This window comes from Bison bison, unplaced genomic scaffold (genome assembly GCF_000754665.1).
Source record: "Bison bison bison isolate TAMUID 2011002044 unplaced genomic scaffold, Bison_UMD1.0 scf7180017864363, whole genome shotgun sequence".
NCBI classification, from domain to species: domain Eukaryota; kingdom Metazoa; phylum Chordata; class Mammalia; order Artiodactyla; family Bovidae; genus Bison; species Bison bison.
The window spans coordinates 5,012,571-5,026,712 of record NW_011494935.1 but is presented as its reverse complement, the minus strand read 5'-3'; the positions used below and the strand labels follow the sequence as shown (position 1 = coordinate 5,026,712).

The window sequence follows — 14,142 nt, the reverse complement described above, 5'->3', positions numbered from 1 at the left end:
AACACACACACACACACACACACACACACACACACCCCCACCCCCAAAATCCCACAACCCGCGAGGTGCGAAACCGCCTCCTGCCACTACCAAAACTTACCAGACACTCTAGTTGTTTTTGTCTTAACAAAAGGACAACAAAATTTTTTTACCGTGGGTCCTTCCGTAGGGTGACTTTTCTATATTATTCAAATACGTATATATTGTACATATATATTTATATATATATGTTTTCCCTTTAATTTTTTTTTCCCCTTTAACAAGAAAATCTTTTCGGTCCCAGGCAACCGCTGCTGCCCCTTTGATGTTTTGGTACACCGTGCGCATGCGCCTCACATTAGAATTACTGCACTGGGCAGACTAAGTTGGATCTCCTCTCTTCAGTGAAACCCTCAACCCATCCAAAACTAAAGGGATGTGGAGAGTCCGGAAAAAGGACTACTTTGGGATTTGGTCATTCCCCTTAATAATCGCCGCCGTCTGTGCGCAAAGGTAAGTGTGCCTAGCGTTTCTCTTTTTCCTTTTTCACTTTGAAGGGCTCTGTCTGCATACCTCTGTGAGCAAGGATCGGTAGTGAGGATCAGATAGCTACTGAAGCGCTGTGCCTGCTGTTTTATTGATGCCTGTTTATTGTCTTTTCTTTCTTTAGTGTCAATGACCCTAGTAACATGTCGCTGGTTAAAGAGACGGTGGATAGACTCCTGAAAGGTTATGATATTCGGCTGAGACCAGATTTTGGAGGTAATGGGGTTGCCTTGGTAATAAGAAACAGCCCAGCAGCTATTGCCTAAGCTGTCTTTTGAGCTTTGTGCGCTGTCTTTCCTCTCCCTTACTGTGGGTTGCATGTGGTGTATTGACTGAGTCTCTGTGTTACCATATTGAGAAAATGATCCAAATTTAAGCCTGTGTGTTACTCTCCAGCACTTAGGTGGTCTTTCAGAGATACCCTCTTAGCCTATACTGGAGACCGCTGTCTTCCAGCTTCACTGTTTAAATTTTTTGCTTCACCGCCTTTGTTTTGCTGAGATACAAACCTCCTAAGTTTAATTAACGTTGTGCCAGTGAACCTGGCTTCCTGAAGGCCACCAGGAACGTTTTTGAGGACAAGATATGCAGACAGTTGGTTGAGAAGTGGCATTAACCCCCTGTGCCCGCCTCCTTTGGAGGAGTTCAGGCCATGGTTTAAATTGGCTGCTTTCTGGATATTATCCAGTCCTGGAAGCCTCACTGCGGGGGACAGCTGGGATGGGGCTAGAGGGGACCTGTGGGGCTTGCAGGACAGGGAGGGTAGAGGGAGAAGGGCCAGAGATCTCTCTTGTTTCAGCCTTAGATACAATGATATGTCCATTTAATTTTACTCCAGACTCTAACAAATCTCAAAGAGTTAAAACCTGCACTGAAGGGGGTAGGGGGTGGGAAGAATAAGAAAGGGGTTTCAGTGCTTTATACAACATTTCCCTTGAGCTAGCCCAGCCCGATTCAGGTGCTTTTGTGGGTTGTGTGTATTCTTATGCTGAGACATCTGCATATGTAGAAGAGCTGGAATCCCTCACCCACTGGGGCACGTGCATGCCTGTTTAATAGAGCATTTCTCTCAGAGGACTACCTGCCACCCTTTTCTTAAATGAAAGGAGCAGAGATTTGAAGAATTTGAGGGTTAGAAGTGGGGAGGGATTTGGGGTGGACTGTCCCATGCCCGTGCCCGGGGACTCTTGCTAAGAGTGCATGAAGTTCTGAGAAATCACGTGGCTGGTCCTTTTGGTTTTCAGGTCCCCCTGTGGCAGTGGGAATGAACATTGACATTGCCAGCATCGACATGGTTTCTGAAGTCAACATGGTGAGTGTTAAGGTTTATAGCTGTGTCTCCACAGACCTTCATTTGGGGACAGGAAGGAGAAAGGATCCGGCCAGTGGGGGTGGGGTATGCGTGAGAATGTTTATGAAGTGGGGTGAAGGCACCGTTTTTGAGATTTCAGAGTTGGCTGTTTCTGGTCCTTAAGGGTTTTTCCAATCTGATTTGAAATCCTGGGACCTGGCAAAGAGGGTGTAAAATGCATCACACACTCACCTGCAAAACATAGCCACATGCAAGAGAACCCCGGCAGAAGTCATATTTCCTAAGGTTCAGTGAAAAAATCTGCTTTATCAAGTGATTTTTCTGAGTTTGGGGTATGCTTAGAGAAAGAGAGAAGAGGGGAGAAAGAGGGAGGGGTTTGATTGACATTTCACCGAGAATGTAACCTGGGAACTAAACTGTAGCAGAGAGACTTAGGAAATGACCCTCAGGTACTGATAGCCACTTGTTGCTTTGCAACATTATGTCTTTACAGCGGATGGCAAGCCCCATTCCCTGCCAATTGCTTACCTGGTCCTTTAACCCTTCTTGCTCACCAAAATAGAAAAAATAAAAATAAAAATTGACAAGCTTGTTTTCAAAACGCACACTCAGACCCATATATCATCTCTGGTCACTTCTGCAATGGTATTCAAATCGTGTGTGATTTATGGACAGCACCACACCTTGCTTCCTCCTTGGACTTGGGGCAAGTGCTAAGAGAAAAACCCTCCGTCTTCCCCTTTGGGGAGCTCTTGGGGGGAGGGGAGGGTTTGCTTCATGCAGGAGCGCCCCCTGCTGCCCATGTTGGGGCACTGCAGACAGGACAATGTCAAGGGTCCCAGATACCCCTGTTTACTTGGGCCATTTCTCCAGCGACTTTTTCATCTTTGGAAAAGTCTCTCTAGAATGGCCACGTTTGAATGTAAGATGCCAGTGTTACCTTCAGTCCTGATAGCATACAGCACATTTCAGAAGAATGTGTTGCAGTGTAGTTCTGCCTGAAAATGGGGTGTACTATTAAAGAAGAGGGTCTAGTGTGTGAGATTTTAAGCAGAACAGTTCTAAGCCAGCCATCAGGACTCGACAGTTAGGACACTTATTAATTCACTCAAGAGAGCCAAATACTAGGTAGTGGATATGTTCTCAACATAGTATAAATGTTCATCACTCCAGAATTCAAATTATAGAGGAAGCCCAAATAACCAGCCCAACCTTCTACAATGTCCAAAGTTCAGTGGAAATCCTGAGCTATCACAAGCTTATGAAACATCTGTCATTACTTCAGAGAATATTCAACTCTTTCAATGATGTTCGTGACAACATTTATCTTGTTATAGTCTGATTATTGGGAAAGTTTTGTATGGTAACAGGATATAAACCCAGACTGCAGACACTGTTGGATGATTCAGAACCATGGACTTCCCACACATTGTAAGAATCTCCTGTGTACGTATAGAATATATCTTGGGAAACTATTTAACTCCTCATATATACAAATACTCACTTTTGTGAGATTTTAGAGGTCTTTTATCAGTTTATATTTTGAATTGTACCATAAAATAGGAATGTCCTAATATGGATACCTGCCAAATCCTAGGTACTCGAATAGAAAGTGTGTGGCTGAAAAGAGATAATGGAAATCAAGTGTAGTTCTGTGTGTCTTGTCTTTTGAATTTTTATTTATGCTCTTTCCCCCACATTTTAATTTGTTACCTTCCTCTTCAGAACATTAGAAATGTGGGACTTTATGGAAAAATTAAGAAATATTTAAGAATCTAAAAAATTAAGAATCTAAAGAAACAATGATGTGGTTAGAAGTTGCTGCAGTAGAACTTGGATGTATAAGTTAGCTAAGAACTTAGACCTGTTATATCTCCAAATGGCTTAAGAGCAGTAGCATTTTTGTTAAGGTTTTTTTTTTTTTTTTTCACCAGCATGTAGCATGTGGGAGAGGTATCAGAACTGGACATGATGCCAAGACCTCCTAGTCAAAATACAGACCCAGCTAAGGCACAGTGTCATCTCTTAAAGCTATTTACTGTTGCATCAAAGTCATGGGATGTTGAAAGTGCAAAAATAAATGTCAGGTTGTAAATAGGCCAGTACTGCAGCATTAATGATTAGAACCAAGTGTTAAAAATTCCATGCTAGATTCCTTTATTAGCCTACTGCTAATACACGTGGACTTGTCCAGACCCAGTTTTACTTGCTAAGAATTAACATTTCATGATTAACAGTCATAGTGACTTTAATCCTTCAAAGAAAAATTTTGTCACATAGGGTATTATTTTTTAAGTATGGTTATTTGATTTGAAGCAACAGATGGGAAATTTCATTCCTAATGTCTAAATAAAAGATGTTTATGGCATATTGCCCACTGTATACGAGTCTAAAAGGGTTAGTATCTTTTGATTGGATTCAGCTTTGAAAGAATGGTTGATTATTTAAGTGAAACCTCAAAATTGATTAACACACATGTTTCTGCCTCATTATCCTTTGTGGCCTGCAACCTCTGCTAATTGTAACTCTCTTTGATTATAGCAAATCTTCCTTGAAGAATGGTAGGTACCAGATAATTTCCATTGTCATTGGCTCATTTGTACTGAAAGGAAAAAAGGCCCTTGTCAATGTGGTGTTCCTGGTAAAAGACAATAATAGAAAGACTTGAATACTAGTTTTGCTTCTGCTGCTCAGTCAACCTGAGGGAATTGACAGCTCGAAGGAGCTTGATTTCTTCGCGTGTTGAAAAGGAATAATAGTCCCATTTTAAGTATTTCAGGTGACTACCAGAATTAATACAATGATCCAAGTGAAAGTATTGGTGTTCCATGAACATAGCTTATGTAGAAAGCTGAGGAGAGCCAGTATCCATCCCAGCTGCTGCCCTAAGTGTACTTGGGTTAATAATTTATATTACATGGTCTCAGTTTCCATATACTGGAAATAAGAGGGACGTGTCAAATTAACTTATAAGTCAAAGGCACATGTGTCTCTGCTTTGGTTTATGATAATAGCTCTGTAGGGTACAAAGGAATTTCAGGACTTGAAACCCAGCTTAAATGATAGAAAAATAAAGAATTCCTAAATGGAATGCAGCTGTGAGTTCTTGGGTGATCATGGTCTGTTACTCCTCCGTGTGATTCAGGTGACTGTTGACCCAGTGGAAGAACTTTGGAAGATAACATGATCTCAATTAAATGTTCCTGAGCAGAAAGCTTGGCTTTAGCTTGAAACATTTTTAGATGTCTTGGTTAAATTGGCAGGAATCTTTTTGTTAAGATTCTTTGATGAAAATGCGTTTTAAGATCCAAAATTGGCTCTGAAGGATTATGGACTGAAATAGCTTTCTCTTCATTTAAAGCAGATTCTTCTCCATCTTGAAACAACACATTTGCCAACCAAAGAGTGAAGCAATATTTCACTTTTGAGGAAAGAATTCTAGTAAACACATATACAAATTACCTTTTTATGGAATGGTGAATGGCAAAAAGTGCTGCCTTTTTTTAAACAGATGTTTTCTTGCATCACCAGCTGCACAGTTTAAAATTCAGTTCGACACAAATTCTTATTTAGCAGCTACTATGATCTAGCCATGTGTTAGGCCTTAAGGACAGAGTAGTGAACATGAATGACTTGTTCCCTGACCTCATAAAACTTAATATCTGGTGTTTACTAATGTTAATTCTTCTGCAGGCTTCTGTTGTACTTAGGTTTAACATAAGTATTTTCTCTAAAAATTTTTATGAGTAGCCAGTTGAGTACTTAGTGGTCTCTATTTCCCATGCATTTCTTTATCCCTTGTTGATTTCACTGTTCACTTGTTATTTGATATTTGAAATTGCCTAATACATTACATAGGACTTCCCTGGTGGCTCAGAGGGTAAAGCATCTGCCGGTCATGCGGAAGACCCAGGTTCGATCCCTGGGTTGGGAAGATCCCCTGGAGAAGGAAATGGCAACCCACTCCAGTATTCTTGTCTGGAGAATCCCGTGGACAGAGGGGTCTGGTGGGCTACAGTCCATGGGGTTGCAAAGAGTCGGACATGACTGAGTGACTACACACAATACGTTACATACATCTTCTGCCATCTTAATTTGTGTATATAAAATACAGGTAGCCAAGGTTATGGGCTTGCCTGGTGGCTCTGTGGTAAAGAATCTGCCTGCCAATGCAGGAGATGCAGGTTCCATCCCTGGATCAGGAAGATCCTCTGGAGGAGGACACGGCAACCCACTCCAGTATTCTTGCCTGGAGAACCCCATGGACAGAGGAGCCTGGCAGGCAGTCCATGGGGTCGCAAAAGAGTTGGACATGACTTAACGACTAAAACAACATGCTGAGGTTATGTTATCTCCATGTGGTTTTGCTCTTTATCCAATGATTGGTTGGTTGTTTGACTCAGTGAATGCCACAGATATTGGGTGAACTATTTGCTTTTAGAACAGTAAATTGTTATTATTCATTAGACACAGTATCATATCTGTGGAGAGAAAGAGCATAGAATTATAGTCCTCAGAATTACAATGTAGGATCACTGAGTTCTTTGAACGCAGAAATACACATATTAGGAATACAGAATTCTGAGGTATCACATAGAAATTTCAAGGTGAAAATGGGGCTTAGAAGTCTGTGGAAAATGTTCCAAGCAGAATGAATGTCATATAGGAGAAAAATCTGGAAAAATAAATGGGATTAAGGATTTGCAAGTAGCTTTAAATGGCTTGATTTGGGAGTGGGGGTGAGGAGGTGATAAGAGTTGGTATTGAGATCATAAGTGGTGATCAAGTTATAAAGATCATTTTTGTAGCTTGCAGAGGAGTTTATAGTTTGTTCTAAAGGCCAAAGGGACCTGTGAAGGGATGTCACTGGGAGAATTGCTTGAACAAATTCTTAGTTAAGGAAGAAGCTTTTGAAGTGTGGAGGGTGGAGCAAGACCTAAGGCTGGGAGATGAGATGAAAATCCACTAAAAAAATCCAGAAAGAATTGGTGAATGGAGACAGGGACATAAAAGAGAAGATACAAAATTAGAGCATTTGTGAGGCAGAAGTGACAGGACTTGGAGAAAATCCTAAGATTCTGATGGGATCATTTATTGATATGGGGAGAGGGCAGCCAGGTTGCAGGTGGGATAGGGGATGAGGTGTGTGGGCAGATGAGTTCAATTTGAGAAATCCTGACTTTTCCCCACACATGGAATATCTAAATGGAGATTGGAAAATACAAGTCTAGAGCTTAGCAAGAAGTCATTACTATCTACATGAACTTGGACATTGTCAACATGTAAGTGGTGGTTATAACTGTATAAATAAATACAATTCAAAAGGGAAAGTGAGATAGCTACTAAGAATGGAGATCACTATATGGTAAGCACTATCGTTTAAGCAGTGGAATGCTGAAAAGGAGCCCATAAAGATTAATGAACAGCTAAGCAGCAGCCAGAGGGTTAGTCGGGGGACCTGCAGATAATGTCTTCAAAGCTGAGGCACAGGAGAGTTTAAAAAGGAAATGGTCATCTGTGTCACATGCCACCACGATCAATTGAAATAAGTTCTGAGACTCGTCTCCCTGACATAGTAATAGGAGCATGCTGGTAAATAGATCTAGAGGAGTTTGAGTATTTGAAGGCTATACCTTTGAAAAGTATGGATCTGAAGCTGAGTGAGGAGAGGGCAATTGCTAAAAAAGTCATTTGTAGGAGGAGTAGCCCTAGAAGGAAGTAGGTTGCAGATATAAAACGGGAGGTGAGGTTGGTGGTGGAATGAGAAGTAAGGTGAAGGAGGTGTGAACACTCAACTGACCAGGCTTCATTCTGAATAAATCATGTCTTGAAGCTCTCCTGCCCAGTTTTAGCAAACTGTTGTTTTTTTGCCTTCTCTTGCTTAACCTTCTCTTCCCCCTCTCCTCTTCCTCCTGTGCAGTACCCAACATTTTCTACCATCACAACACTAATATAAGAAAACAATCACAGTTATTACTCATTTGAACCCTTAACTTGTGCAGGTATCCTCCTGGTGTATGTTACCTCATCCAATCCTATAAAAACAGTGATATGGCAACTGTCCACCTTTTTGTAAAAGAGGATTTGAGGCCCAGAGAGGTTAAGTGACTTATTCAAGGTCATCCAGCTAGTATATAATTGACTTTACCATCACTCAATCTTAGCCCTCTGATTGTACTGCAGTTTTAGGTGTGGCAGTTCAGTTCTGTTCAGTCGCTCAGTCGTGTCCGACTCTTTGCAGCACGCCAGGCCCCGTGTCCATCACCAACTCCCGGAGTTCACTCAGACTCATGTCCATCGAGTCGGTGATGCCAACTAGCCATCATTAAAAAAAAATATATATATATATTTTTTTCATTTCTCATGGACTCTGTTTTTTTGTAGTTGTTTGTTTTTATTCCTTTTTTTTTTTTTCTTGGAAGCAGTGGTTGAGTCAGATAAACTAAGCCTATACAGGATGTTACTGTTACTCTTCAATTTCTCTACCTTGAAAGAAGTCTTAATTTCATAAAATGATTTTTTCAAATAGGTACTTTATTCAGCGTGTATTAAATATGAGCATTGGTTTCTGTCCTTGAGAAATTTATGCTTTATATTATGTCTATTGAACACAAGTATGTCATAATTTCTTTCCTTATGAATGTGTACTGTTAACTTGTCCAATAATTGTCGTGTTGCTCAAGTAGAATATGTCATATAACCATTAAGGCCAAAATTTGTCACAAAATGTTGACTGATAAAGTTCAAGAACTGTAAACCATGTCAGTGGTTTTAAGCTTTGGATGGACACTATATAAAAATACCCTTCCCCTTTTTTTTCTTTTATTGTCAAGACCTCATTTTCAATTGAGTTTTTCCTTTGAGATCACATTTTTGTGATTTCTGATAAATTATGTCTACAAATAGTTCTCTTAAGAGTGGCTATTTTTCTTTTCTTCCTGAATCTTTACTCCATCTGTCCCACACAATACAGATGAGGTTCATTATAGAGATTACATTTCAAGAAAACTTATTCATCTATTTGTAATTAATTTCACAGGAAATAGGCAGTTTATAAATGATCTTCTTGCAGTTAACTCTTAGGGCAGGTCCTTTGCTGTCACTCTGTAGGACCCTAAACAGTGTTCTTGCTTGACTGTGACATGAAATAAAAATCTGACTATGAGCTTACTCTGCAAGAGAAGGAAGATGGAAATATCTCAAGTTGCATATTTTAGAAATATCTCAAAGTGTGCTTTAGCATGATTCCTCCCACCTCATGGTGAAATAGTCTTGGGAATTTCTGATTCAAACCAGGGCTCTGTAACAACCTAGAGGGGTGGGATGTGTGAGAGGTGGGAGGGAGGCTCAAGAGGGAGAGGACTCTATGTATGCCTGTGGCTGATTCATATTGCTGTATGGTGGAAACCAACACAGCATTGCAATCATCCTTCAATTAAAAGTAAATAAATTTTAAAAATGTAAATCAGAGAAAGTATTTTACTTAACGTTGTGGGAGGAATACTGATGAATTTCAGGGTGGGGAGTTGGTTTGTTTTGTCCTAATTCATTCTGTCGCATTTATTTGTGATTGGTGCTCTTGGCATTTGGGGCCAGCTAATTCTGGCCAGCACACGCTCTGTTTGGGGCCATTGAGTAGTGGCTTTTGTACTAAATCGCCATTTTCATTTATGTTCAGTGGTACATTGGGACACAGTTAGTTTTAAAAGATCACCAACATGAAATGCAAAAATTATCCACATCCCTATCACTTCATTAAAGCTGTTTTAATTTGCCTATAACACCTTCTAATTCTTGTCTGTTTGCTTATTCATACGTTATACATTGCACTTATTTTGTAGTGAGAATTTTATAGTCTGCATTTTCACTTAACAGATCACATGTATTTTTATAGTTTTATTTTTTCTCCAAAAAAAGATACACACTTCAACCAGTAACAGTGTAGACTGATATATATTCTTGTATTCTTTTTTGGTGATCTTACAAACATGTATAAGCATATAAGTATATTGACATTTTCTTTCTTACTCATTGTGTATTATTTCAAAAAATAATTAAAAATACGTTTTGTAGATTATTAGTCATAATTCTACCTATAGGTTATTTGAAAATAAGCATATAATTTCCTTTTTTGTGTGCTATTAACAATTACATGAAAATCACATATGAAATAGAGAAGTGGGTTAATGTATAAATGGAAATGTTAAAATTTTCTACATCACTTTGACTCTTATCTACAGATTACTGTGTTTCTAGCCTGATATTACTCAGTTGTTTTCCCAAATCAATTTACATTGTTGGATGACATTAAAAAATACTTTAAATAGTTAAAAGAAGAATGAGAAAGTAGATGGTAATGAGTTTTTAAGATACAACCCCCAAATTTACATGTTGCTTCCAGTCATACATTTTATTTGCAAAATATGTATTTTATGAAACAAAGAGGAAAATGGGTTTATGTTATTCTGTCCCTATTTATTTGGAAGAATATGCTGCTGCTGCTGCTGCTGCTGCTAAGTCACTTCAGTCGTGTCCGACTCCGTGCGACCCCATGGACTGCAGCCTACCAGGCTCCTCCATCCATGGGATTTTCCGGGCAACAGTACTAGAGTGGGGTGCCATTGCCTTCTCCCTTGGAAGAATATAGGCATGTCTCTAACCCATTGGCTCTTACTAGTGCTCATTTTGTAAACATTTTATTGACATTTTTACTGCCAAGTCTCATGTTCCTTGCTCTATAATTTGGCACCTACTGTCCACTTACCTGCCAAGAGGTCTTAACTTAGAAGTAATTATTTGGGCAATTAAAGATGAAATAACTTTTCTCCTAACACAATAGCCAGAACTAAAGTAATGAAAATTTTAAGGTGAATCTATGTGTATCTTAGAAAAGTGATACATGAATAAGCCATGGAGAAATATTAGAGCTATTGAGCTATGCAAATGTAGGGGCATTATCTGCATCTTCAGTGCCTAGCATAGTATCTGACAGTAGATGCTCAATAAATATGGGGTTGTTGGAGGGGGTAGTTGAAAGACTGTAGTATATCAGCTACCAGGAAATACTTATCTAGTGCTACTCAACCAGCTCCTTGCCAGTTCAACCATTTTGTGTAAGGATATGAAATCATTCTTACATTGGACCTAAGGCTCACTCTAGAGACAAGAGTGATCTTAATTGCCTGAAGAAGGAGGTGAGGGTTGATGTAGACAAGAGTGTTTCAGATGGAGGGAGAGAAGAGTGATGTATCCCTGTGGTACAGGAATTGAAGGTTGAGATCCAGGTTTTTACAGTGATTCTCAGGCTTTTTTGTGCAACAGAATCACCTGAGTCTTGCATTAATATTTGTATTTTCAGGGCACATGCCCAAAGTCTATTCAGTAGATCTGGGATGGAGTTCAGGAGTTCACATGCTTAACAGCTCTCTGTATGACTGACACAAGTACTGTCTGAGGGCTGATGTTTGAGGAACACTAGTTTTATAGTCAGAGAAGGCAATGGCTCCCCACTCCAGTACTCTTGCCTGGAGAATCCCATGGATGGAGGAGCCTGGTGAGCCGCAGTCCATGGGTCACTAAGAGTCGGACATGACTGAGTGACTTCACTTTCACTTTTCACTTTCTTGCATTGGAGAAGGAAATGGCAACCCACTCCAGTGTTCTTGCCTGGAGAATCCCAGGGACGGGGGAGCCTGGTGGGCTGCCGTCTATGGGGTCGCACAGAGTCGGACATGACTGAAGTGACTTAGCAGCAGCAGCAGTTTTATAGTGAAGGTGGAAACTCATGCAATCTCAATGAAGGAATTTGAAAACAGAACTAGTGTCTAGTTATAACATGGGTTTTTGTGATGGTAAAGATCCAAGTGGTCAGAGTAGGTGAGATTTGTAGAAGACTTGATGAAAGAGGGATATCTGGGCTGAACAAGAAGGATTAGTGTAATCTAAATGGATGGAAAATAGGGAGAACAGTCTTGTGGGAGGAGATAGTGTGGGGAGGAGAGAGTGTGAAGAAAGCTATTACATGTTAGCAATAATAATATTGAAAAAATAAACAGTGCATATAACTATCCCACTTAATGTTCACTATTGTCTCATGAACCAGATAATAGTATCATCATCTTCTTCTATAAGTGTAGAGACAAGGACTAGAGGGATTGTATAATTTCTAAGATCACACAGCGAGTATAAGTGTATAGAAATAGTAGGGTACACATGTAAGGTATGACTACATACGGTGAAGCTTAATTGCATCAGACCGTGCCAGCTCTGCAGAGGAGACACTGAAATTTCTTGAATAGCTGCTATGAATGATGAGTCTTAAGCACCTTCACAAGGAATGAAAGCAGGGGTCACTTATTAAGGATGAGAATGAGAGCATTAAAAAACATTTTCCAGATCTGATTTTCATTTTTATAAAATGCCCTTTGGAACCTTCTTACTAATTTTTTGACACAAATGATGATAATAATCATCAGTTCTATATTTAAATATAGTTCTATATTTTAAAAGGTCAAACACAATTTGTGAAATGAGGGGAGGGATTAGCACCTAGCTATAAGTTCTTAATAGTTATGTCAGTTTAAAGAGGTTTAGAAAATATCAGAAAGATTGATATTTTAATATACATTCTAGGATAGTATTCTTTGACTATTCTTTCTTGTTTAAAAAGTTAGCTATTTGATTGGTACTAGTTAGTATTAGTAGTATTACACATTTACATGTAGGCAAAATGTCATTGAAGTAGCTTCCTATAAATTATTTATGGCTTGAACTATGTGCTTAAACTTAAGGTCTCAGTGATTAACCATCTTGAGTTTGGTTCTCTACAGATCAGTAATTTAGTGCCTAATTGATAAGAGGCTTTTTAGTTCCTCTTCACTTTCTGCCACAACGGTGGTGTCATCTGCATATATGAGGTTATTGATATTTCTCCCAGCAATCTTGATTCCAGCTTGTGCTTCTTCCAGCCAGCGTTTCTCATGATGTACTCTGCATAGAAGTTAAATACGCAGGGTGACAATATACAGCCTTGACATACTCCTTTTCCTATTTGGAACCAGTCTGTTGTTCCATGTCCAGTTCTAACTATTACTTCCTGACCTGCATAAAAGTTTCTCAAGAGGCAGGTCAGGTGGTCTGGTATTCCCATCTCTTTCAGAATTTTCCACAGTTTATTGTGATCCACACAGTCAAAGGCTTTGGCCTAGTCAATAAAGCAGAAGTAGATGGTTTTCTGAAACTCTCTTGTTTTTTCGATGATCCAACGGATGTTGGCAATTTGATCTCTGGTTCCTCTGCCTTTTCTAAAACCAGCTTGAACATCTGGAAGTTCATGGTTCACATATTGCTGAAGCCTAGCTTGGAGAATTTTTAGCATTACTTTACTAGAGTGTGAGATGAGTGCAATTGTGCAGTAGTTTGAGCATTCTTTGCATTGCCTTTCTTTGGGATTGGAATGAAAACTGATCTGTTCCAGTCCTGTGGGCACTGCTGAGTTTTCCAAATTTGCTGGCATATTGAATGCAGCACTTTCACAGCATCATCTTTCAGGATTTGAAATAGCTCCACTGGAATTCCGCCACCTCCACTCCACTAGCTTTGTTCGTAGTGATGCTTTCTAAGGCCCACTTGACTTCACATTCCAGGATGTCTGGCTCTAGGTGAGCGATCACACCATCGTGATTATCTTGGTCATGAAAGTGAAAGAGGAGAGTGAAAACAGTTGGGTTAAAGCTCAGAAAACTAAGATCATGGCATCCGGTCCCATCACTTCATGGCAAATAGATGGGGAAACAGTGTCAGACTTTATTTTGGGGGGCTCCAAAATCACTGCAGATGGTGACTGCAGCCATGAAATTAAAAGACTCTTACTCCTTGGAAGGAAAGTTATGACCAACCTAGATAGCATATTCAAAAGCAGAGACATTACTTTGCCAACAAAGGTCTGTCTAGTCAAGGCTATGATTTTTCCAATAGTCATGTATGGATGTGAGAGTTGGACTGTGAAGAAAGCTGAGTGCCGAAGAGTTGATGCTTTTGAACTGTGGTGTTGGAGAAGACTCTTGAGAGTCCCTTGGATTGCAAGGAGATCCAACCAGGCCATCCTAAAGGAGATCAGTCCTGGGTGTTCATTGGAAGGACTGATGCTAAAGCTGAAACTCCAGTACTTTGGCCACCTCATGGGAAGAGTTGACTCATTGGAAAAGACTCTGATGCTGGGAGGGATTAGGGGCAGGAGGAGAAGGGGACGACAGAGGATGAGATGGCTGGATGGCATCACTGACTCAGTGGACATGAGTTTGGGT

At 39.9% G+C, this 14,142-nt stretch overlaps 1 protein-coding gene across 2 annotated transcripts in view; it reads left to right on the top strand.

Annotated features, from left to right (window-relative positions):
- Window positions 1-14,142, top strand: part of GABRB2 (gamma-aminobutyric acid (GABA) A receptor, beta 2) — a 288,251-nt gene that overhangs the window by 1,035 nt on the left and 273,074 nt on the right. For both annotated transcript variants that reach the window (XM_010855335.1, XM_010855334.1), the window contains exons 2-4: window positions 284-492; window positions 650-741; window positions 1,770-1,837. In XM_010855335.1, the coding sequence (XP_010853637.1) occupies window positions 416-492; window positions 650-741; window positions 1,770-1,837 (237 nt within the window). In that variant the 5' untranslated portion in view covers window positions 284-415. The remainder of the gene's footprint in view (window positions 1-283; window positions 493-649; window positions 742-1,769; window positions 1,838-14,142) is intronic.